The sequence below is a fragment of the Argiope bruennichi genome, chromosome X2, assembly GCF_947563725.1.
Source record: "Argiope bruennichi chromosome X2, qqArgBrue1.1, whole genome shotgun sequence".
NCBI classification, from domain to species: domain Eukaryota; kingdom Metazoa; phylum Arthropoda; class Arachnida; order Araneae; family Araneidae; genus Argiope; species Argiope bruennichi.
The window spans coordinates 121,397,057-121,423,736 of record NC_079163.1 but is presented as its reverse complement, the minus strand read 5'-3'; the positions used below and the strand labels follow the sequence as shown (position 1 = coordinate 121,423,736).

Below are 26,680 nucleotides of genomic sequence, written 5' to 3'. Positions count from 1 at the left end.
CACTTCCAAGATATTTACTGAATTATATCTGTAGCATCGCTTTTACTGCACTAAATCTTTAGGAAAAAAACTTTTTAAAATCCTCTATTATTCATTTTACTTTGCATTTAGGACATAATGAAATTATGTTTCGGAAGCTATTCTTCTAAAAATGCAAGTGCTTGAAATATTTCAGGCCTTTTGTACCGATTTTACCTCTCTTTCTTTTTTCAACTTTTTACTTTTTGTATCCTGATATTTATGACGCTTTTTTATCTCTGCACAATTGTTTTGTATATTTTAATAAAACATGTATCTTTTGGTTTTATATTTTACCATTTGATTGGCGCAGCATAGCCAAATATGGCTCTTGCTCCAATAAACATCTACAACAACAACAACAATCTTTTTTTCAACATCCTTTAATCTACTCGATGAATACTTAAATAAGAACTAACTGATATACCTGACGTTTCTCGGGAATGAAATCCTTTCACGTATAATATTTTTAACGCAAACACTGCTTTTGTATAAATTAGTATAAAGCGCAAAATCCGTTTATCGTCTAAAATTTTATCATCTGCTTTTAATAAAAATTAGAATGTCAATTAAACCAGATGATTTTTTAAAATTACCGATAGTTAATTTTTCCATTTTTTTTATTAATAGTTGTTATATTAAGCAAATTTTGTTCACAAATAGTGAAGTAGTATTAAAAAAAAGTTCGTTTTAAGCATGGTTAAATCAGAATTTTAAAACCAATAAAAAAATTGTCAAATGGCGTATTAAAATTAAAGAGAAATTTTAAAAAATATTGGTATAATTATTAAAAATGCAAAAAAAAGAAATAAGTTTGTTAATTTATAATTAATTAAATGTTTAATTAACTTTTGTATTTTGAAAATTTCGCAGTATTCTTTCTCGTCTCTTACATAATAAGGGCGCAAAATTTGTTTGGATTCGGCCCAGTTGTTTAGGAGGAGGTGTGGAAATTACAAACATTTATAGTCCCAACGACTTTTATTTAGATGATTTATAAAGACGATATTTCATCACGTTATTCAAAATAAGTTCCGAGACTGAATATTTTCTTAATGTACGTGATTCTTTCATAAAGAGGTGTAAGAAAAATAATTAAATATTTCATTTCAAATGTAACTTTATAAAAATTAGTTAATTAAATATATTTATTTTTAACTAAATATAATTAGTTAAAATATACTTTTTTATTTTAGTATTATTACATTTATTTATATTAAAATTGTTTTACTGAGATCTTTCTGATTTCAGATCAAAATCGTCATAAGTAAATAACTTTATTAATTAATCATTAAAGCATTTAAGTTTAATCGTAAAAAAAAACCATGATGGATATATTGGAGATACAAAAAATAAGCACAGTAATAAAAAGGTGTTCACAGAAATCCAATCTATACTTTAAGATTTGATACTAAAATAATAAGGCAATTTAGCACTAAAATTAAATTTGCTAAATTACTATTTTAAATTGAATTTTTTTTTAATCGTCACATGAAGTATTGTTTTCTTATTTATTTTCTAGTTCGGTGTCGCTAGCGGATAAATATTAAAAGCTGATCTATGAAATAAATCCAAAGATGAAATATATTGTTATTCCACGAAATTCATTATGGAAGAAAGCAATTCACTAAATTATTATTATAAATAATTAATAGCCTCCAGAAGAGTTTTTGCAATAAATTATGTACCCAAAAACTCATCCACAACAGTGATGAAAGATATTCTTTAAATCAGTACAAAATGAGAAATAAATAGTTTCATAAGTTAACCATTTTTTCCTTTGCAAAGGGAAACTGTCCAGATGCTCAGGATAAATAGTACATACAAATAAATATGAATCGCAAGTTTCTTTATAAGAAAGTTTTTATAAAATAAACTGTACATTTTTCAGTAGTCTATCGAATTTATTATGTTTTTATTTCTTGTTGAAATTTTTCGATTTTAAGCAAACATAAAACAGGGACACGAGTCATTTAATTTTAGAATCCAATGCATATTTCACATGAAGAAAATGTATGTGACGTTATAACGCAACGTCAAACAAAAATACAATTTGATGATAAATGCAGCTACGATGTCATGACACTGTGCCATCACATGAATCGACTCCAATAAGTGTGAAAGCAAATTTCAGCATTTCATGTTAAATTTTTTGACATACTTCTACCATCTGGATAAGACATTCTATAGTATAAAAGTAGCAAAATGTATTTTAAAGAAAATAACTAGATATAATGATGTATATCATCATGTGCTTCTTGCATGACTTAAATTTTATAGAATCTACAGGATGATTCAAAAGTGGGTTGGACAAATTTAAAATGTTGGTCAAACATTAAGTCAAAAAATTAAACATGGGAACGCAAATGCCGATAGTTACAAAAAACTCTTTGTCAAAAAAAAAAAAAAAAGTGCACAAGACAAGGTTAATGAAATACAAATTTACAACAACACTGTCATATGAATCAAAGCCTGCAAAGTGTACATATAGGGGCCAGATCCTCAGAACACTTACATAAATTCATTGTTCATAATGAGCCCAATTTGTCATTGCCCTGTCGTAATGCTGTTCAAGAAATTCAGTTGCGCTATTACGAAATGTATTCCATTAAACTTGAACTATATCCCTTATATGTTGTATCCCTTTCTTTTACAAAATTGTCCGGCAAAGAGCTGTTATGGTGCTTGTTCTTTGCGCTTCAATCCCATGATCAATAATAAAAGTAGCTTTGAGTGTGTGTGTGTGCCCTACATATCTTTAACTTTTATGTACGGACTTTTGGAGCCTCCCGCAATTTTGAAACCCAACCTTGCATCTTAGCATTTCCCAATTATTTCAATCAAGGTTTCTTTTGTTTATCTTTAATTATAAACTTTTATCTCACAAGTTGTGTAATGAGTCTTTTTTTTTTTTTTTCTCCTTTCGATGAAAATGGAATCCTAGGTTCGTGTCAGATGATCCATAAACGGCAGGCAAGAGTAAGTTCATTTCAACCAATCAGCTACTTTTTTTAATACACGGATTACGAACAGTACTGCTGTTAGAAAAAGTAAAGATGAGCCACTGAAATCCCTCCTTAAAGTAGAAGAGCTATGCACCAGCCCACTTACGAGTAAGTGAAAATATTCAGAGTTGGATATCTAAGAGAACAGTAGCGTTCTTCATGTATTCTTATAATTTGAATCCGAGAAATGGCTTCTAAGGTATGTCACCAGTTTTCTTTCTAACTCTTTGGAAAAATAAAAACAATATGTACATTTCATACTCATATTATTTATAGACATTTGTAAAATTACCCTTCGTAATGCCTTTTTAACTTCTTAAGAGCTAGAGAGCGTCCTTAAGAACAAATTTTAAGATAGCTTTCAAAAATGATACAAACGTTTTAAACTTTTCAATGGTCATTTTGAAATTCAACTCTTTGATTTTTCTAAATATCGCTCATGGATGAATATATCAACTGATTATTAATAAAGTAAATTTGTTTTGATATAGAAGAAGATTGCCGAATTTGAACCATCTGGACTTGTTTTTTATTTGCAGTCATAGAGAAGTAATTAAAAAAAAGTTTTTTTTTGTAGCTTATTATCTTCGAAATAGAGTAATTAAGTTTTTAATAAAGACACTTCAAAAAATTGGAAAATTAAAAATTTAAAGAATTGTCTCATCATTGCATTGTAATTAGTTTCCCATTTTGAACCACTGGTATAACATATTGCACCATCAATTATTTTAAGAACAAATGAAACAATATATACATCTAAAAATTCAAAACATCGTGTATGTTACCAAGTATGGCATTTTACGCTTTAAATTAGTCCTTTAATTGTTTCCTCACATTTGATGTATGTAGCCTTAGTTATTCTTTTTGAGCCAACATTTAATATTTTTGTTTATGCCTTTTCCATTTCCAGTTGATGAGGACTACAGCAGTGATTCGAACTGCTTCTTGCTCCTTTCCAACATTTCATGATAATAATCCTATTGATTTAAAATCCAGTTTGAAGAACTTTTGGACAATAACAAAAATCACTGAATCTTACCTTTAAATTCATTTATTAAATTAATTACAGCGTATTGTAGCCAAAACAAGTCAATTCTTTAAAGATATAATTTTTTTTAATCTTCAAATAATGTACGAACCATCTGTCTTAAGAATTTATAATAAATTATTCAAGCTTAAAGGTAAACATTTTCTCTTTCATTGCAATCACGAAGCTCTTTCTCTAAAAAAAATTATTTCATATCTGAAATATTTAACAAAACTGGACGTACGATCCAGCTACGATGCGAGGGATGGTTCAAATTCGGCAGCTCTCCCCTGTGTCTCATTAATTTATGTTTAGTCATCACAAGTGTGAAAAATTACACGTAACTTTCAATGTTATAACCATATTTTATAAATGAAGACATTATATTTACTCTCACATTTTAAGCATTGACTTTGCCTTTCAGTGTGTTTAGGATTTAGAATTTCATCTTGGACTTATATGATATAGTCCCACATTTTAATTCGTTGCTGGAAATCAGAATACCGTTAACTCTATTCATCTCATTTAAATTATTGTCTTCAATATCACCACCCTGGACCTTAATATTACCAAAAACTCATTTGACAAGGCCTATAGTATTGTTCTCATCTGTAGAAAAATATGCAATTAAATCCCTTTCAAATCTAGAGATGTATACTTATATACCAGCATCCAATTTGCGTTATTTTTTGGGTGGGGATGGGGAGTTTACTTTTTATGTCACTTTTGCTTCGTAGCACACAGTACCTTACGCTTATAAAATTTGTGTTTAGCCAAATATCATTAGTTAGAAAGAGCGGTATGTCACCATGTTTTTATAAACAACTTGATTAATTTTTAATTTTATTCATTTTTTTTTTCTACTAATGAGGTAAGAGCTGTTACTCGTATGCCATTAAGCATTTGTAGCTTCCCTGGTTGTCATTGCATTGCCTGTTATAATTCACGGAATGACTTGCATTTTTCAGAGCCATTTAATGTTCACAATCACATTTTTGTTTTTAGATATTTTTAATACCAATGAACAAATAAGAGGATGACTGCGACTCCATTTCATATATTCCAAAAATTAGCGGAGAGTAAAAGTCCAACTTATTTTCGAATAATTTAGAAGGTTAATGTGATGCATTTATATACATGCATGCATGCGTTAACTCCTTAAAAGTAATGCCCGAAAGTGGTTGGTGCATCGCACAATCCTATTTTTCGAATAATAAATAAAACTTTTATCATTCATAAACTCTATAATACAATATTTTAGTTGGGATCCATAAATGTCTCAGGTGTTACAATATCGATTCTTACGACAACATTAATCAATACGACATTTTTTCAAACTAAACGTCATCCAATTAAATAGCACAGAAAACTTCATAGTTAAGAGATTAAAACAGTTTCATTAGTAAGGCAACAAAAACCATTTTGAAAAAATTCTTGGAAAAAAAATCTAATGTTTTATTAATCACATAATTTCTAATTATTTCGTGATGCACATAAATACATTCATATTTTCAAACAAAGTATTAAACAAAGCACAAATGCAATTTCGAAAATAATGAGCATTCATTACATTATTTCACTATACCATTCCGTATTTTGATTCCACAATATTTTTTAAACTACTAAGTTTCGTTCGCTTTTTGGATAAGCAGGCAGGAAGGGTAAGTTCTGGGAATTGCTATGTTCACGTTTTTCTTTGCTAATAGATGAAAGTTCAGTTTGATCAGTAAAATATTTTGAAATATACAATGTTTTTTCACTCAACCCTGCCAGTACTAGATCTGAATTTGAAATATCTATGTTAACAGTGTTCGTGAGGAATTGCAATCAGGAAGAAAAAGGGTTCAGGAAGGAAAAGGGGAAAAGTTCTTGGGAAGTAAAGAATTCTGTTATTATATCGAGCAATTCATGATATTCTTAAAATTTCCTGGTGAGGTATTTTCTGAACCAAAACCTTTACAAACATTTTTTGTTGAAAAAAACAAATGATGTATATTTTACAGTCAGCATAACATCTAAATTATCAATGTTCAGGTATATTCCTTGTTTGTCATATTAACATCTATTTATTGAATGGACTTTTAATTTTAGAAGTAACTTTTTACTTTCTAGTATAAGATGCTTATAAGAGAAAATACATTAGTCGTTCAAAAAATTCAGCTTTGAGAGTTTGATGAATTTCAAACATTGTAGAACTCCTCGAATATAAAAAACACATTTTTGGAATTATGGCTGCCTTTGGCCTGTTTCTGAGCACAATAATTCAAAAACGTATTAAATTAGACAGATGGAATTTGGTATATGGTTTGAACACCAAATTTGTAGAGTTCTTGCAGATTTTGGATGAAATCCATCGAGAGGAAATCTGTCTACCGTTGTGTGCAAATTGGATAAACTTTGGTACACAGTTTTATCGTCAGAATTAGATTTATACTCAATTTTGGACCAAATGGACAAAAATCGTTGTATATATTCGAATGTGTGAACACACTAGGGGGGAAACCCTAAAATGTATGAAGTTTATTATATGGTCTGGTAACTAACATTTAGATTTGCATCGAACTTAGGTTTCAGCTGACAGATAGTAAGGCGTAAAAATGTACATTTGGTTTTTTTAGTTATTCTATGAATTCAAAACGCATCAAACTGTGTTGATATAACTAAATGTCGGTGGAGTGCGAAGATTCACTATCACTTGTGGATTAAGCTGTGACCTTCGAGGTTTTACTACTTCCCTCCCTATCCTTCGCGAGATGTTTGGAAATGCAGACATTTGTAAGAACCGAAAAGATGATACTATATTGTCTAAGTATAGAAAGTCTAAAGTAGAACACTCCTGCTGGCTCAGTATTCTGATGATGATTAGGTGTGTGCCAAAAGGGGCGTTACACCGGTAAAAAGCTCATAATTAAAATATAAAAAAATAGAATTTAAATAGCTATCAAAAGACTGGCTATTCAAAACAAAAACAAAAAAAAATCTTTCATATGCATATGTACTAGATGCAAAAGAAACTAAAGACAGCCAAAGGAATAAATAAATACAGGAAAAAGTGAAGAAGGTCTAAATGGCTCAAGCAGAAGAACCTACATAATATTCCGCAGTAAAACATTGAAAAATAATAATTAATAAATTTTACCAAAAATAGCCAGTTTAACTTTGAAAACAGAAAAAAAAAATAAAGCAAAGAGAAATACAAAAATAAATAAATGTAAATAATTGGGGGAAAAAAAGTAAACAGGAAAAATAAATATATATACCTTGATTCAGTCGATCAGGCACAAAAAGCTAGATAAAGAGTTCTTTTTAGATTTTTTTTTTTTTTTAAATACGCACAAGATACTGCTCATTTTTAACAGTGCTTAAATTTCTCCGTGCATACTTTGAAGGATTCAGGCAATAGTAAAGTTCCCATTTAAAGTTTGCAGCTTTTAAAAAAGCACTAACACTTGAAGTACTTAGAAGAATGTAAAATTGCTTTATCACAATTTTTTTTTTTTTTTTTTTTTGTAGTACAGAGTGCGGCAAAAAAAACTCGGACAGTTATTACATCGTAGAATAGAAATTAATTGATTTCATTTTAATTTATGTTCATTTCTTTTTGTCTACTACTTCAATTATAACATATTTTATAATGCATCTTTTAGTTTACTTATTGTTTTTGGGTTTTTTTTACAATACCAAGCAAAAGATATACTATTTTAGAGTTGTTTAAGAAAGGAAAACGACAGTATGAAGTCGTTCATTTGCTTAATATGCTTCGGCAAACAGTGTCTGATGCAATTTATCGTTTCAAAGAGCTTGGCAATGATAGTCAAAGTCTAGGAAGTGAAAAAAAATGTATGGTGAACACTTTCAATAGCCGTAAGGTTATCAAAAAGCAAGTTCAATGAAATTCGAGTTTCCATGAGAAAGATCGCTTGTGAACTAGGAATCAGTGCAACGAATGGCAAAAACTGAGCTTGGACTAAAGCCTTACAAGTTCTAAAAAAGTCAGCTTTTCAATGAACAAAACAAACTCGCGCGGCTCCAAAGATGCCGAAAACTTCTGAAACGGGCCGCAAATCAGCGCTGAAAGAGATTCCTTTGCACTAATGAGGAGAACTTTAACGTCCTAAAGTTCATAACTCCTAGACTACAGGATCTAATCTGAAGACGGTCTAAGCATTCCAGCAATTGTTGAACATCGCAAAAATCCAAAAACGATCATGGTCTATGGCGGAATTTGCGCCAAATGTCAATAATGTCTCTGATATTTGTGGATGAGGGTGTTAAAATAAATAAAAAAAGTTCACCAACGGGACATTCTAGAAGCTGTTGGATTTACGTGGGCCAAAACACTTTTCGGAAATGTAAAGTGGGAGTTTCTACACGAATCCGCATCAGCTCGCATAACGAAAAAGATAGAAGAGTGGGCGCATTGGCGCCCACTCTTCTATCTTGCAAGAAATGCAAGGCGGATCTATCTTCAGGAAAATGCAAGGCGCATTTTCCTGAAGTGGTATCATCTCGTGAATAGGCACAATACTCGCCGAATTTCAATCTCATGATTACAGTGTATGGTCCATTTTGGAGTCTAAGGTTTGAACTAAACGACATAAAAATTTGGACTTTCTAAAGAAATGGCTTCGGCGGGAATGGGGTAGATTAAAGGTAAAAGACTTGCGGCCCATAGCTGAAAATTTCACTATGCGTTTGAGCCTCTGCATCACTGCAAAAGCCGGCCACTTTGAAACAAATTAATTTATTAGTACAAGTCTACTCTAATTATTATTTGTTAATTTAGTAATTTTTAATCAAGTTATATTAAAAATTGTTCGTCCGGGTTTTTCTGCAGCACCCTGTAAAATAACATATGGCTCCAAAGTCCTTTGTAGTAAAATAACATGTGAAGTTCAAAAAAACATAAAAGCTTAATTCTGACAGGAAAGAAATAGGATAAATTATTGTTTCATTTGCAAAATCCTGCTTTCATTGTAATACAGGAAATCCAAGATAGTCTGAGTTTCTAAAATCAATTGTTTATTTCATAGAATTTGGGAAAGGTTTACTAAATTTTCTCAAGTGGTGAAGAATAAGGCAATGGAAAATGTAGTGTATGTAATCAACACAAATTAATATATGCCTCTTTGAAAATATATTGAATTTTCTTTTCCAGAATTCCAATAATGTTATATACTTCCACATCAGAAGGTAAGAAGTCTTCTTTTTAGGCCAGTAAGTAAGAGGTCTTCTCTTTACCAGTAATACTGGTAAAAAGACGACCTTGTTCTTTTAAATCTGGGTTCAGTTAAGATCTATATACTATAAAAAAATCATGATATTCTTGAAATTCCAAACACGAATTTTCAAAATTTGCCTAAATGTGACGATGATATATTTGTTTCAGTTATTCTTAAGATTTCTTGCATGTGTCACCAAGCCCGGGAAGCGTTGACCAAAAAGCATCATCTTGAATAGTGGCAATAAACAAAATTTCGCTTGAGGAACATTCAGTCTTTGTTTTTTATTATTGAAATTAAAATTTTATAAATTTTTGCATTTGTCTAGTAACTACTTGAAAAAATTCTAGCTTTATGAGCATATCGCGTCTTAAATCAGATCAGACAGAATTTGAGAAAATTAGCGAATCTCTAAAGGGTAAAATCAAACATTTTTTATTTCTGAAAAAAAATCTCACAGAATATATTGTATTTTTCCGTAAAGCCTCTCGTGTAATTACAAGAAAGTAAGGATCAAGTAATAAAACAACTCATCATGACTTAAATTCATGAGTAAATTATTAAAAAAGGACAGCATACCACTGGTAAAAAGATCTTGGTCTTTTAAATCTGGGTTCAGTTAAGATCTATATTCTATAACTAAAAAAAAAAAAAAAAAACGACAATATTTGTTTTATTCTGCTAACGCTCTGGGTTAAAAATACACGCGTTTTGCTAGGAAAGAATGTTTTAAATTTCTAAACCATACTACATAAGCAGACAATCCACTCATTAAACACAAGTAATCACACAAATATCAGTATGAGCAGCACTAACCTATGATGATGATTTAATGTGCACAAGGGCCATATATACGACGAAATCGGGTCTTCAATCTACGATTATCTAATCTTGCTGTCTACTCTATCCAAGCAATTTTTTTCCCAAATCCTAGACGGGTATACAATACATAAAAAAAGGAGCAAAATCGTATTAATCTTCATTTATCAACATATATAAAACATTATTTCTTCTAGCAATAATAATAAATTAAGGGGAAGTAAAAAATTTTGAAAGGAGCAGACTAAGTCCAAACCGTAGGATGTAGCAATCGGGGGATGGGACATAAACGAAAGGTATAACAACAGCATATTCACAAGTTTTTCAATATTATTTTTTATCAACATATATAAAACATTATTTCTTCTAGCAATAATAATAAATTAAGGGGAAGTAAAAAATTTTGAAAGGAGCAGACTAAGTCCAAACCGTAGGATGTAGCAATCGGGGGATGGGACATAAACGAAAGGTATAACAACAGCATATTCACAAGTTTTTCAATATTATTTTAAAAGGGTCATATAAGATGTTATAAATTTAGCGATTCATAATACTTATCTCTAACGCTTAGGTTGACTAGTCTGTTACACTCACTTGTTAGTTCTATCACAAACTCAGCATAAAATACATTCAAGAAAAATTCAATTATGTGGTATTTCAGAAGTTTTCCGCTTCCAATAATATGCATTTTAGATGCATACGGAATTTCTTCAAATATATGACAATTTTAGAATAGGATTTGATTACATTAATTATTGATGTTCATTCATTATATTTATGATAAATAAAGTTCACAGACATTTCTGCCTCATAATCTACTGCTACCCTTATATGGCAATAAATATTTATACTTAACATTTCAATGTCCACAATTGTATTAGATCTACTGTTTTAAAGGTAAATTAAAGTAAGTTCTTTGTTCGCTAAATTCCCATTTAATATGTAGCAATTTTCAAGCTACTACCAATCGGGTAGATAAAAAAAAAATGTGGATAAAAAAGGCGTGCTCTATTATAAATCACACAAACACCCGAGTTCAGTAGCTGTCATAAACAATAAAATAATGATTATGCTTTACTTTGTCTTTTAGAAAATATTAACGATTTATATTTTAATTGCTATAAATTTATTTTTTGTGCAAAGCATTTCTCATCAATACAATTAATTAAAACATTTTTCAAAATTAAGGTATGTTTCAAATTCATCATTTTTTTTACTTCTATTTTTGTCATCTATGTGATCAATTCATCACGCATATAGCCATTCATTTATCCGTAAATATTCCTAATGCATTAAAATAATTCAATGTTAATACATTAAAGTCCCAGTTATTATTTTTTTAATTGCACAAAATTTATTCTGGGATGAATACCATTATTTTGAACTATAGTAAAATCTCAAACAGCATCCCATTCTTGAAATCTCTATGCTACATCCAACGGGAAGATGTTTGAATCTCAAAAGTAAATTTAATATGCTCAAATTTGATATGCACAACAAATCTTTTGTGCAATAGGGTCATAAGCCAGCGATTTATGACCCCCAAACCAAGGCTATCTCAAAAAAATCAGAGTGCTACTTCCGCTTTCCATTTAAAGAGAAGTATTTAAAAATAATTGAAGAGAAACTTTATGTGCCATTAATTTCCCTATTCATAACTTTTTATTGTCTTGCCATATAATTTTGTAAAAAATTTAATTGTAATTGGCAAATGAAAGGTTACAAAATGAAGATTTATGCTACACTGGCACAAAAATTATGAATTATCAAAAATGAAGCAAGAAATTTAATTGTTTGTTCTTCAAGAAAATCAAAAACAGGTAAAAGTATAAATTTAATAAGACAAATATAAAAAGATACATAGTTGTATTACTAACTAATAAGCTTTGTATAACATCTGATGCAAATATTTTTATAATCAGAACTGCACACAATACAGTATCAACTTATTTCTTAATTATCTTCTTCGGCGAATCCTTTTCATTTTTCTTAAGGGATGCTTTAGTCAGTTCAAGACATAAACTCTCCTCGAGATCGGTTTGTATATCTACAGCAGCTGGAAAAAAAATTATAAAATAATTCACATTAGTTTTACAATTTTCTTCACAAATGAAAAATAATGTACATATTTTTAAAAATTATACACATTTAAATTATCAATTAGTAAAAAAGGATGCATAACTGTACCAAGGTAAAAGTGTATATAGTGTTTTAAATAAATTATACACTTTTTGTACAATTTAGCACACTACACATAAAAATTACTTTAACATATTTTTAAGAATAATTTCTTTGCTTTACTTAGTGAACTATTGTAACACAAGAAAATTGCACCAACAGTTCTTTTATCGATTCCTTGGAGAATAAGTTTCTTTGAAAACTAACAATCGGATCACTCAGTTTCATAATAATTTTATATCTGGTTTACTCCAGATCATCTTTCAATTCTTTAAGATTTATTTACTTTTAAACTCCTGGTCTCTCTCTTTCTCCTTCGCTTTTTTTTAAAAAATCAGAAAGTAAACATTTTTAGGATAAAAGAATAACAAAAAAAGTGAACAGATTCTTAGCTTTAATTCACAATTATTAAAAATTTACATATTTGGCAAATTATAAAAGGATTGCACCAGAATTTCAAATTAAAAATTCGAAAAAAAATATCGTTTGATTGTTTATATGACTATATTGGATATTTTTTTTTATATTTTTGAATTTATATATTTGAGGAATATCTACTTTACAGAAGTGAAATGACTGGTACTGCTAAAAATGTTGTCAAGTCATCCTTAATGCTGTTTTCTTTGTCCCAAGATATTGTCACATAGATGCTATAGTATAGAACTGAATGGCACACACAAGAGGTAGAGATAAACCAATTTATTAACTGAACTCTGAACTGAGAATACAGTAACTGACAAATCTTCTGCTTTTATACAAGCAAAGAAAGTTCCAGAATACTCTTCTGGAGACAGTAAGAAAAGTCCAGAACACGTGTCTGCTAAACTAAAGAAATGTCCAGTATCTTCTGGAACATGAAATAAAGGAAAACAAAAAATCGAGGAACTAAGTATTTACATATACTATTAATCGCACTGTCTCTAGCGGGATTTGAACCCAGGTCTATTGATCATGAGACCAGTGCCATGGAGATTCGACTGTCTTTCTTCAATGTGGCAATATTTTCTCTTTTTAATGCTTTACAAATGATCATAATTTTCACATTACTGCGTGTGTAATACGTAAATCCAGTTTTTGTAGACAACTGTAATCATTCTGCATTGCCAATCATTTAGCTGAGTTGCAAAGTAAAGTTGAAAATTTTTTTTCATAGCTTGCAAAGTTTTAAAAAATTAAAAATTTTTTACAAAAATATCAATCTACATAGACAAAATTTAGATAATATGAATTGGCAGACTTTCCAATGAAGCTTCAGATTTTCAACAAAAGTTTAGTTTTTTTAAAACTGAAACTATATATTTCAGTTTTAAAAAAACTAAACTTTTGTTTTGATAAAAGCTAAATATCCTTCTATCGTCAGGAATATGTGAACTGTTTAGTTGATACAATACATCTTTCTTGGTTTATAGAAACTAAATGTTCGAAATAAAAACCATCTGGCAGCAAATTATTTGTTCATGAATATAATTGCTTTAAAAGTAACTTTAACAAATAATAATAATAATAATAAAATAAAGTATGCCAGTTGATTTAAAATGTTAACTTCTAGGAAAGTAATAATTTTTCTACTTGCAAAGAATTATTCCTAAAGATTCACTTTTCAGAAGAAATACTTCATACATGGATAAGTGAAAACAGCCTCTCCTCTGTATGTTAAGTAAAGATGTGTAAATAAAAATACTTTAATTTTTTTTTCTCTTAGAAAAAAATAATGAAAAACCCAGTTCCTACTCAGTTTGTAGTTCTACCATCTGAATTGAATGTGCTCCACTGATGCTAATGAATAAAACTTTGATCCAAATTTGAGAAAGATGATTTGGTAATTTTTTGGAATTTTCAAAATTATACCAGAATTATATTCTACAAAATTAGGCAGAGAATTACTATCCGATTCATTGATTTATCTTGGCTTTGGGATATCTAATTTTTTAAAAAAAATGTTTCACCATTTTCTCTAGCCAAGATTTTTGAAATGCATTTTATAGTAGCTGTTGGCCCTCATCCATCTGTTGTTGGAAGAGGATATTATCAGGCTGACTTCTCAGTATTTCTGGATCAAAATTTTGCAGTTTTACAGAAAATGAAACAAGAGTTTCATCATAAAAATATATCTTGTCTTAAGTCTGCAATTGATTAAATTTATATAAGATAAGTCTCAAATACAGCTCTACTTTAAATTTGATCCATTTCTTAAATACAAAATTTTAAACATGATACATTATTATGCGAAGGATCAAAACAGAACAATGTATTTCAACAATGATTCGAATTTCAAAACCTCTTTCCAGTTTGATAAACGCATGAAATCTTAGTTATATTAATGATGAAAAAAATACATTATTAAATCTCACATCTTATGTAAAAATTAACTCATGAAAAGATAGACAATTTACAAGAACAGATAAAAAAAATAGATATCTATACAATAAGAGTAGCACTACATCAATTATAGGGTAAAAAAAGTAACGTAAGAGTTAAAATACTCACCATCAATACTCAAAATAGGTAAGTTGCATAGATTCTCATATAAACGCATGAATGGGTACTTTGAATCAAACTTCATGTTATACCAGTAGTTCACTAAGTAAGAAATACAGAAAAATCAGTAAGAAATTTTGAAAACAAGAAAGAAGAGACCTTTATTCATTGGCAATTTAAAACACTGAAAGAGTGATAATTTCATATCTAGTTAATAGTTATCTAGGTTATCAACTTGAATCTTGTGTCAAGATTCTAAAATTTCTGAAAAACATTTCATGAAGATTGAATGTAAAGTTTTTAACAAAAAAGAAAAGTTGCAAATACTGCAAACAAGTATATAAAACCCAAGAAATATGCTTATGAAAAAAAAAAAAAAAAAAAAAAAGTAGACAAACACAAGAGGCAATATTATTTCTGAAGTATACGAAACGAAATGGGAAAATATTACAGAAATAAAATATTCTAATAAAACAGTTTATCATATCTTCAGTTTCCTTTTTCAAAAATTAATTAGATTCCTATCATAAATCACTAAAAACATTTCAGATAATTCAAAACAATTGAACTATCAAATAATTTAGAAGATTCTACATTAGGTATTTACTTTATTTTCAGAATTCTAAGTCTTTAAAAGCAATATCACCTCTTCTGGTTGATCCAATAAATTACATCTGAAATACAAAAAAAGCTACTGATATTTTTATATAGAAGACTAATTAGGTTGATATTAATTTATATATTTGATTGGCACCATGGAATGATACCTAAATTGAACTCAATACTTTTGCTACCTTTTAAAATTAAAAACTATAATATCCTGAAAGAAATCTTGCTAGTTATCGAGTACACTGATTTTCTGTAAGACCTAAGAAATGTGCATAGCAATTACTAAGGGATCTGAAATTTTTTTTATTTCCTACAAGTTAAGTAAAATTTTAATACAATAAAGGCACTCGTATCGTTTCAATGGACATTGTCACAGAATTTTTATCTCTTGCATACAATGTCAAACTAACCACTAGGGACAATCATGAAAACCTCTCCAAGAGGCAAAAGTCCATTCGTCGTAATTGAAACCTATTCCTATCGTTTTTTATTTTAAGTCTTCCAATTAAGAAAAGGGAAAAGAAAGAAGAAAAAAAAATACATCCAAAAAACAATATAAAAAATTACATCCCTCTATCCCAGTGTAAAAGAAAGGGAAAAAAATTTGCCTTTTTACTAAGGATTTCTCTTGCGAGGATTTTGAATAGCTATGGAATAAACTTTAAACACATAGTAAGAAACTATTTTCCCACCAGCCAAAGCCTTGTAATTCTTGAACTATGTTCAAGCGAGCCTTTTCTGAATTTAGACCAGTTTATAGAAATACTGCTTTAATATAACAATGGAAAAATGGCAAGAAAGTTGGACAACATTTGAATGGTAAAGGAACACAAATTACCAAAATCATTAAAAAAAAAACAATAGGATTTTTAAAGTGTAGGAAAATTTTTAATTTTTCGGTGCCAAACAAGTATGCCAGGAAAAGTTGACATAGAAAAAAACTGTTTTAAAAATGCTTGAAGGATGAAAAATCCTTTCAGTGGACAAATGCAAATGAATTTAATGCAAATGAAGGCAATTTAAGGCAAATGAATTTGAAGATGCTTTTAGAAACAAAAGTTTTTTTCTAGCAATGGATGGCTTAACTGATTTTCGACTTCGAAATAATATCAAGTATAAATAACTTTGCAGCGAAGCGTCATATGTCGCAGAAACTGAAAAAAAAATATGATATTATTGTTTATTTTTTAACAATTTCCAATGAGTTGTTTAGAGATTTACATTTCCCATTAAAAAAAGTTTGCAAATAATAACAATACCCAGAAAAATTTTTTTTAAAAATCCAAACGTAATTGCATGTTTCCCAAAAAACTTTAGAAAGTTTATGAGTAAAGTATTTTTTCGTTAGACAATTTTTAAAATTAATTGCATCAGAAATAAGAATGCTTGTTATGAAAACATTTCTACACAATTACTTTTATTGGAGAGGAGGGTGGTCTTTATAGAGCAATATTGCTGCACTTCATCTGCATATAATTTATCGAATAATATTTTCAAATCTGTAGTAAGCTTTGTTACTACTAATCTGTTAACCTGCCCAAAACTGAAAGCTTTATATATTTTTAATATAAGCTTCAAAATACAACTTATATATTATTAAATCTAAGTTGCAAGACATAATTAATAAATTAAAACAACTGTTCTGTGCAATGACCAAAGAGAAGCATTCATTTTTCTTAATTAAAATTAAACAGAATTCTGATAGTTTGTAATGACAGAAATGCCTCTATCCTGCTAAATCATGGAAATCAGATCCGTCAAATTAAAAGAGCAACAATACAGGGTGATCAAAAACTCTCCCGATATATCAGCCCCTAACAGCCTAACCTCCAAATCAATCGAAAGGAAATATCAAATATTGTACTTTGAAGATATGTGATCGAGGTTGTGACGACTTAAAACAATAGAGCTATCATGGGAACACTGGAAAAATTACGAATGCGCAACTTTTTTCCTGTGCAGATTGATCAGAGCATTCAAAAACTCTAAAAAGCTTTTGAATGATACACGTTTGAGAAAAACTGCTGGTGTAAAACATTTGCAAAGATCATTGTATAGGAAAAATGACAACAAAATGCATTGACATACTTTGCATCATTCAAGAAATTCGACAATAAAAACACCAATCCCAGAACACCATGTGCAAAGCATAGTTTGTGAAAAGCCTTTAATAAACAGTGTGGGAATATTGTTTCTTACAAACAAGTCAAACGTGTCAACTAAATGATACATATAGAAAAATAACGAGGCGTACTGATAAAGCTGTTTTATCTGAGAAAAGAAAATGGTGAAGAAGAAATGAGAGTTCATAGATGAAATCATAAGCCAAAACGAAACTCATACTCCTTAAAAACTGAACGTTATTTGGAAGGGGGAAAAAATGAAGAAAATGGATGGGCATGTGATAGACTACAATCCCAACGATCATCTGTTTTAGTTAAAATTGCTGCAGAAAATGTATAATACGATTACTGTAGGCTCATTGCATACTGCAAGAAGTACTGCCCGTAATTTGAATACACAGTCTTCAAACTTCTACGCTCTGTTCTGCCAAAGCTTCTTTATCAAATTCAACGCATCCAGATGCTGCAACCTAGACACGAGAAATCGTATGCCGACTGAGCAATTTTTTCTTTATCAGATGTGATAAAGATGACAGGTGGCAGTTGGGGATATCATGGACGAATGAAGTATATTTCTTTTTAACTGGGAACGTCAATTCCAGAAACTGCACTTATTGGGGTGACAAAAATTCTTCTTCAAAATTAAGTGGCACCAGTGCCTTGCCACGAAGCTAAAGTAACTCGGTGGTCGCAATCGCATTCATTCTCAGTTCACACTTTTTCGAAAGGGTTACTTCCACTACTAAGAAACGTGCTCCATCACAAAAGCTCGGTATACAACAATGTCGCAGAAATACGTAATTCTGGAATTGAAGAAGCGGTGTTGCCGTTCGAAAATTTCGATTTTTTTTACTGTAACTATAACCTTGAGTTTTATTATTTTAAATCATCATAATTTCAAGTGCTTTAAATAGCAATTCCTGAAATTTCCTTTTGATTGGTTGCGTAAATAAGCAGCTAAGGATTGATATATAAGGAAAGGGTTTTCCTTCTTCTCTTTTTTTTTTTCTAATGACCATCCTGTATATGAGTTACGTTTTAGCACTATATTTACCAATGCACAACTAATAAGAAATCTCAGACTTATTATACCCATGCTAGTTGTTTCTTTCTTGATAAATACACCTGAAAAATAAAATGTCAAAATTAAGGTCACAAACAAAATCTGTGAAAACTGGTGAACTATTCACTGGTACAGAGATTTTTTTTTTATGGGAAAAAGAATACAGCAACATAATATGAAAAAGATTTTAATTGTGAACTAATAAACAAGGTATATCAAAAAAGGGTTAAATCTTGAAGCAGAGTTAAAGCATTCATCTCAGGAAAGGTCTGTCTAATATGGAGTGTGATAACCATGCACTGCTATACAAGCCTCACAAAAGAGCTTTCATATTATTTATGAGGGTGTTAATAAATATTTGTGGTAACAAAACCCATTCTTCCAAAACCTCCCACACATGTTCAATAGGATTGCAATCCAGAGACTTCGAGGGAAATCCAATAGGCGAATATCCTCTTCTCCAATAAAAGCATCCATAATCTGAGATCTGTATGGTCGCGCCTTATCGTCCATAAAAATTCCTTACATACCGATCTGCGGTCGAAAACGTGTAATACTGTTACGTTTACCAAACATTACACCGCCCCAGACAAGAATTCCTTTGCCACCAAATCTGTCGATTTCTTTTACGTAATAGGAATGATAGCGAGCTCCCTGTTCTCTCCAGATGAAGATGCGGCGAAAATCACTGTGTGGTGAATCTCGACTCATCGCTCAAAAGAACACGCCCCCCATTCTTGTTATGTCCAAGACTTCGGCTCCGAACAACCGGAATTATCTGTTGGTTGCAGTCACACCGGGCATAAAGGGCCTTCTCTGCTAGATGTCTATATACTTTATTTACTTGGAAATTCTTCCTTACACAGCAGCAAGGTCACGAGCAAGCTGAGGGACCGTTGTCAGTCTATGTTGTCGTGCGCTTAATGTCAAGAAGTGATCCTGTACAGGTGTCGTTGGTCTTGACAGTCTTGGCCAGCCTTCCTAGTGAGAGTACCACTTGTTTGGAATTGATTCCAAAGCATGGATACCACGTGTAACCATCGAGCCACCTCCGCTTGAGATTGATTGGCTTCAAACCTGCCAAAGCTCTCCATCTCACGTAATCATCTGAATATTCTCAACCAGCAATATTCACCTAACTGCAGGCAAAAATTCCAGACGCTTAAACGATCTAATTCTAATAATTCTACAAATTCTTTTTCTAAACAAAAGATTGGAAATTGTTACCCGTTCTTCAAAATATATAAAATACTAATTCTATCAATTTCACTGGTAGCAATTTAGAATTATTTTGAAAAATATGTTTGTGACCTTAATTTTGGACATGAGTGTATTTTAGAGATGTGTGTGAGAGGTGAGTGGCAATTCTGTTTTTAATCAGCAGACAATAAGACGCAGAAAGATAGACTTGCGCGTTTCAACTATCTAATAAAAAAATAAAAAATGGAAGAAGTGAACTCAAGTTATCACTTCTCTGCTTTGATATTTTAGTATTAAATACTACGAAGCATCAGCGACGGTTGATGCGTCCTCCTTATTAACTACATTAATTTAATTACGACATTAAATTTGACTATTATTTAATTTTTTTATAAGTGGAACGCAATTCACTGATAAAAAAGGCTAAGAAAATACGAAAAACAGAAAACTGGAAATGGGTTAAAATATGGAAACTTTTACTGTCGATGTAGTATATACAGGGTGCGTAGTCAGAAACTGCTGCAAAAATTAAATACTTTTAAGTACATTAGTCCCAAAAATTAAGCACGTTTGTAAAGTATGCATATGTAAACTATGTACTTTTTAAGCATAGTATACTGTTTTATTATATACTGTTTTCTGTTTTATAATAATGCATAGTTTTTATTGAAAAAAATTATTAAAAATTAATTTTAAATGCTTGTTTTTTAAATTTTAATACTAATTTCTGTATTTGCACAACATCTTCTATTGTAAAATCATGCCTTTTTAGATTTGATAAAAGCATAAAAATGATCATAAAAACGTGAAAAAAGAAACAAACTTAATACCAAAAAAATTAAGTCAACATTTATATGATTAACAATAAAAATCTGTGAGCTTTTTTAACATTTTTTAAAATTAAAATACTAGATAAATACAACATTTCTGAAAATGTCGATAGTGATGTAGAAGCTCAGCACGATCACAAATTTTGTATTTAATTTTTATATAAGCAACAACAATTTAGATCCAAAATGGCTGGGTTGGAAAGAGTAAATTTCAATTTCTTCCTGGACTGACTCATTCTATTAAGTGATTTTATTTGCAATCTTATAAAGCTAAGCATTCCTATGAATATCACCATACGACTGGCAAAACTGCCATGGAATTGATGATTGAACAATGCCATGTTCTAAATAAGTTTTTTAAAAGAAAATAATAGAGGTGTTCACAAATGATCAGATTAAAAAGAAATCGTCTTATCGCCTCTTATTTCTAAAGTGTAGTAAAAGTCTTTTTTTTTTTTTTTTTTTTTTTTTTCAGTTTAACGCTCCTAAAATTTAATGAAAACCTGCTTTTTAACCTATAAGAAAATATTCTTACTTTAAAAAATTACAGAAGAAACGTTATATATATATATATATATATATATTACGAAGAAGTGAAAATGCTTTAACAAGTCCTAGTTTTCATAAATAACGGAAAGAAATTAACAAAGTAAAAAAAAAAAAAAAAAAAATCAGCTCTGTAGTTAGAAGCAAAGCGGAAATAAATCAGCCAGAGCGTCTTCCCAAAACTTTCTCGCATATTGCCAGGGAATGCCTTGTGTGTCATTGGCGTACAATAGTTACTGAATATTAACATTATACAGGGTGTTTATAAAGTCCCGGACCCATTTTGATGTTTAATAACTCATAAAATAATAAAGATATAAACACACTTATAGCATTTATTGATGGAATAACTCATATATTTTCCTTTTCAGGTTTGAATATTTTTACTTTTGTAAATATCGTCTGCGCGTGTGGTTAATTTCAGATAATTTCATTTTCCAGTCTAAATATCTGTACTTTTCTAAATATTGTCTGCTTATTAATTGCATTTTCTCTCTTTTGTTTTTGGAAACTATTGCAATGTTATGTTTACTTTTGATGTGTTTGTTCTATGTAGTACTTTTGTATGTGATGTTTTATTCGAGCGGATATTAAGGAGAATGCATACACCACAAGAGAAAGCACAAATTTTATGGGGGTTCATAGAAATTAAATCGATAGTGCAAGCACAGAGAAATTTCAGAAGAATTTACCAAAAAGTTCCTCCATCCAAAAACAGCATCTTGCGTTGGAAAAAGAATTTTCTAGAAATTGGAAGTATCGAAGATAAGAAACGTTCCAGACGTCCTTGCACAAGTGATTTTGATGTTGAGCGTGTCAGAGAGACATTTTTACACAATCCTAGAATATGAGATCAGCGGCAACAGGATATGCCAATTTCGACGGTGTACAAGGTTATTAAGAAAAAATTAAGACTGCATGCATACAAAGTTCAAATTGTTCAAGTTTTGGAACCGAACGATAGGCCTAGGAGGATGGCCTTTGCAACAGATATACTAAGGAAGATAGAAGATACTGCTGATTTTCTGAAGAGCATAATGTTCTCCGATGAAGCATCCTTTCATGTTTCTGGCATTGTTAATCGCCATAATGTGCGCAAATGGCTCTGTGGATGCCGACATGTTTGCCGCTACCTGGCATGAAATTGACTATCGACTTGATATTCTCCGTGCGACGAAGGGGGCAAACGTGGAAGTTCATTGACAAGGGTCATGAAACTTTTTGAGTCTATTTAACAATTTATGTTATTAATTTAAATCTATCTTTACTATTTTATGAGTTATTAAACATCAAAATGGGTCCGGGACTTTATAAACACCCTGTATTTTTACTGATTCTATATATCGTGTGATCGTTTGCAAGTGTTTTTGGATTCATCTCTGACAGGCGGTTGAAAGTATCCTAAAAGCGAATTTGGGTTTTAGACAATTTCTTCCCAATTGATTAAAACAAAAATAGTGAGTCAAAATTACACTTGCTGTCACAAAATTACATACCAAATTTGATATATTTAAATCATTAAATTTTTTAACTATCGCGTTTACATATTTCTAAAAGAACAGTTGGATTTGGGTCAAAATTTGGCAGATGTTTATACAATAGATATTAAATCTGCGTATCAAAAGCTCTCTTCGTTTTTTATTATTATTATTATTCGATTTAGTTCTCTTCGTTTTGTAATTACCCTGCTAACTTATATTCGAACAGCCGGACAGGTAAACAGATTTCCTCTGAACTGACGTTCCTTAAAATTTGATCGAAATTTGCAAGTTTGATGTGAAGACCATATACCAAATTTCATCCCTCTAGCTCAAAGTGTTTTTATGCTATCTTTGTCAAAGACAGACATTTTTCAAAAATGTGTTTTTGAATTCAAGGAGGTATGAAACGTGGAGATTCATTAAAATCTCGAGTACCAATTTTTTGACGATTGCAATATTTTCTCTAAATTTTGTATACGGGAAAGTAAAAATGCCAATTGAAGCATTTTTAAAAAAGTTTTCTTGAAACCAGCTCGAGACAATATATCGCATTACTTCAAAATTTAACAGATGAAGAATTTTATTCAATGAACATGCTATAAAATTTTTTACAGATTAAATAAAAGCAAATAAAGCATCCCCCCCCCTTTTATTACAATTTTAGCAGCTGCGGAATAATATGATTCAACGACTTGAAGAAACAATATCATTTTGAATTTCATTATAATAAAAATCTTTGCTATAAACTGTGTCCAAAACTAATTTCTCAGAAATTATTTTTTTAAAAATTACATTCAACCAAACAAAACTTTTATTTTTCACTATTTATTTATTTATAACCTTTATTTATTTATATTATTTTTAACCTTTAAAAACGTGATAAAATAATTTTCATGCGATAATATACTTTGAAGTTATGATGAAAACACATTAAAATTCTGTTTTTTAATTGAACTTCGAATTAAAAGTTTGAGAAATCCGTTCTTAGTCAGTCTCTAATACCCAAAAAATAATTTCACAAATTTCATGCACATAACTTCAATGGCTTTATGCTGGGCGTTGTTCAGGGCAAGACTTTATATATAAAGAAAGATTTTCATTGGGGAAAAATTTCTATAAAAGTTATAAAAAGAAAAAAGAATCATTATAAAATGATAGAATCTAAATCTTGAAAAAAAAATTGTACCCCCTCTCCTTTTTTTATTTCTTTAAAAAAATATTTAAGTAACAGGTCCAACAGTTTCTTTTTTTCTTAACCAAAACAAATTTGGTAAGATTAGTCCAACAAATAAAAATCTTGAAATGGATGGGGACATACAAAAAATATTGCGAAAGATATCACGATCATTGAAAATTTAAGATTTCAAGTTAAAATTCCATCATACTGGATTTTACGTAATCGACTAACGTAATTTCATACCGCAATTAAATACAATTCAATATAGTACCGCTGAATACCTGTAGTAGATCGTTCAAACAATTGCTCCAAAACGAAACACTAATGAGAATAATCATTGAATATGTTAGTGTTTTTTAAAGCAGTTTTTTCCATGTTCGATAGAATCGTTTTGGCGCATCCAATTCATCCTGCTATTTTCATATTTTCGGTTGATCGAACCATATCATATATTCTTCTTTAACAACACATAAAACTTTAAATATCTACTTACCAGGCGTGACTTAAATAAATTCTTCAACATCTAAAGCATTAAAAATTGAAATTGGAATGTTTTTCGATTCGCAATAAGTATAACATGGTACGCATTTCGTACTGCCCCTTCCATATAACTATTCCAGTATTTTAATAAATGACAATGCACATTATGGAAGAAAAAGGGAACAAAAAAAAAAAAAAATCAGTAAGCGTTATCTTAAGATGTGCTAGAACCTTTGGGATACTTCTTCGAATTCTTCCCCTTTGTTTGTTTCCTTTTTTGATACATACGGTAAACAAGTCTTCGCAACCATAATTTCGAATTATCATTATTTTATCTTGTGGGGAAACAAAACAAAACAAAAGCACTTTTTAAGGACCTTTTCTGAAAATTAAGCACTTTTATGGTGCTTAAAAATGGTTTTCAAATATAAGGCCTTTTTAAGCACTTTTCATGACGCTACGCACCCTGATATAAATAATGCAAAACCATTATTGCAATGGTATAATGGTATAAAGTACTTATAAAAGCCACCACCACTTATAAATGGTTGCATTACCATTTAAGTTATTTCTGCATTTTGAACATAACTTTTCCAACGACGAAAAAGATTGCATGAATAAAATATAAGAGAAGTAGCATGAAAAACATTTTGGATGCGAATGAGTTTTAATTTCAAAATTTTCATCACGCAAGAAAACTTGGAATTCCGATTCTCTATTTTAAACTTGGAATTTGATAGAATCATTTTGAAGAATTGCAAAGCGTACAACTATTTTAAAGTTGACTGCTTTAGAAGAAAAATTCTTTCAAGTTAAAGAAATAGATTTTATTTTTAAGTTTCAAGATTGAATTATTTTCTGAATTAAAAGTGTTGACATTATTTTAATAAACATTCTATTCTATCTCATGGTTTAATTTCTTAAGTATGCCAAGTATTTACGCTCCTTAAGTAAGTCAACGAGAGCTATCAAACGTATAAATTTACCTTCAATAATATCAAGTATCAAAACTGACATTATATTTAAGGTTTATTTTATACATAAAACTTACAAAAACTGTTGCTTCAAATGTAAGATTAAAGATAAAAAAGATGTATTTCACCCCATGTTCGCCTTTGCTAGTGTATTTCTCAGAGTTACTGATTATTTCACCTTCGAAAAAAAACAAAAAAAAACAATCTTATAAAAAAAAATTTAATGTGTCTAATCGAGCATCCCCGATCTTAGCGATTACAAAACCCAACATCTGCAGAATTAGATCATAGTGACTTAGAAGTTGATTGGAAGATGCATTTTATAAGATATCACTGGAGTTGTCATAAGTCAAGGAAGTTGCATTAGTAATTCCACTTTGAATTTCAGAATATTTTTCTTTAAATCTGATTAGTTTTTAGATTTTTATTTGGGGGGGAGGGCATAATAATAATTATTTCAGGAAACTTTTTTCCTTTAATATTTTTAAAATATTCAATACCTAATTCAAGCAAAAAATGTTTATCATTAGCTTTTCTTAAATTTCCTTTACGTTTAATAAGAATAAGTTTGTTTTCTTATTGTTTTAATTTTTCCTATCTTGCAAAATTCCGTTATATGAAAATTGGATTGATCGAAAAGTGAATATTCGTGCTTTTAAAAAAAAAATGATTGACAAAAACTTTGTAGCAAATTTTCAATGGCTACTTCTTTTTCAGAAAATTGATCGTTTCAATGCATAATTAAATTTTGCAACTTCACTTGCATGCATTCTCATCCATAACTCCCATACCCTTTCACTCACTTCAACAAACTTTAATACGTTGAGCCTCACGTTAGTCCCAGGATACTGATAGTGAACTTCCCATCAAGGCGACGTCAATGTCTAGGGATTGATAGTGGATTTTTTGTTTGGGCGACATCGATTATGTGAGACCGGCACTGTCAAGAGTTAATAAATTAATTGCAATTAAAAAAGGATTGACGCCATAATTTTATTGGAGTTAATTGAAGCATTCTAAGCAAAGATGTGGCTGATATTTCCACATATTATAGTAAGTAACGACCAGTTTTGTGGATTTTCTCGCTAACGTGTTTGTGCTATAATATTCAACGCAATATTTTTGAGCTTTATGCGCCTTTCTTCATTTCTTTTGAAAACTGTGAACAGTTCTCCATGTATTAGCACAGGTTGGAATTTCCTTGTGTGAATGCCGTGTAAGAACATCTGCCAATTTTTTCTGCATGTTGTGATATTTTTCTTGCCGTTACAGTTTAGAACATATGCAATGCATTTTAACGGAAGCATTCAAAAAATGGTCGATTACTAACTTTCTATACTATTTTATTTTTCTCCTCAATGGATTGTTTCAAGTACTCATTTTATCAGAGTTTAGTTTAGTTAAGTCATGTTAACGTCCCATTTAAAGCAACAATAGGGCTATTTTGGGA

General features: G+C 30.1%; 1 protein-coding gene across 1 annotated transcript in view; it reads right to left on the bottom strand.

Annotated features, from left to right (window-relative positions):
- Window positions 1–11,912: 11,912 nt before the first annotated feature.
- Window positions 11,913–26,680, bottom strand: part of LOC129961088 (bifunctional peptidase and (3S)-lysyl hydroxylase Jmjd7-like) — a 76,266-nt gene continuing 61,498 nt past the window's right edge. Inside the window, exons 8-9 of the mRNA XM_056074910.1 lie at window positions 14,757–14,849; window positions 11,913–12,147 (exon numbers count right to left, since the gene is read on the bottom strand). Coding sequence (XP_055930885.1) covers window positions 12,038–12,147; window positions 14,757–14,849 — 203 coding nt within the window. The 3' untranslated portion in view covers window positions 11,913–12,037. The remainder of the gene's footprint in view (window positions 12,148–14,756; window positions 14,850–26,680) is intronic.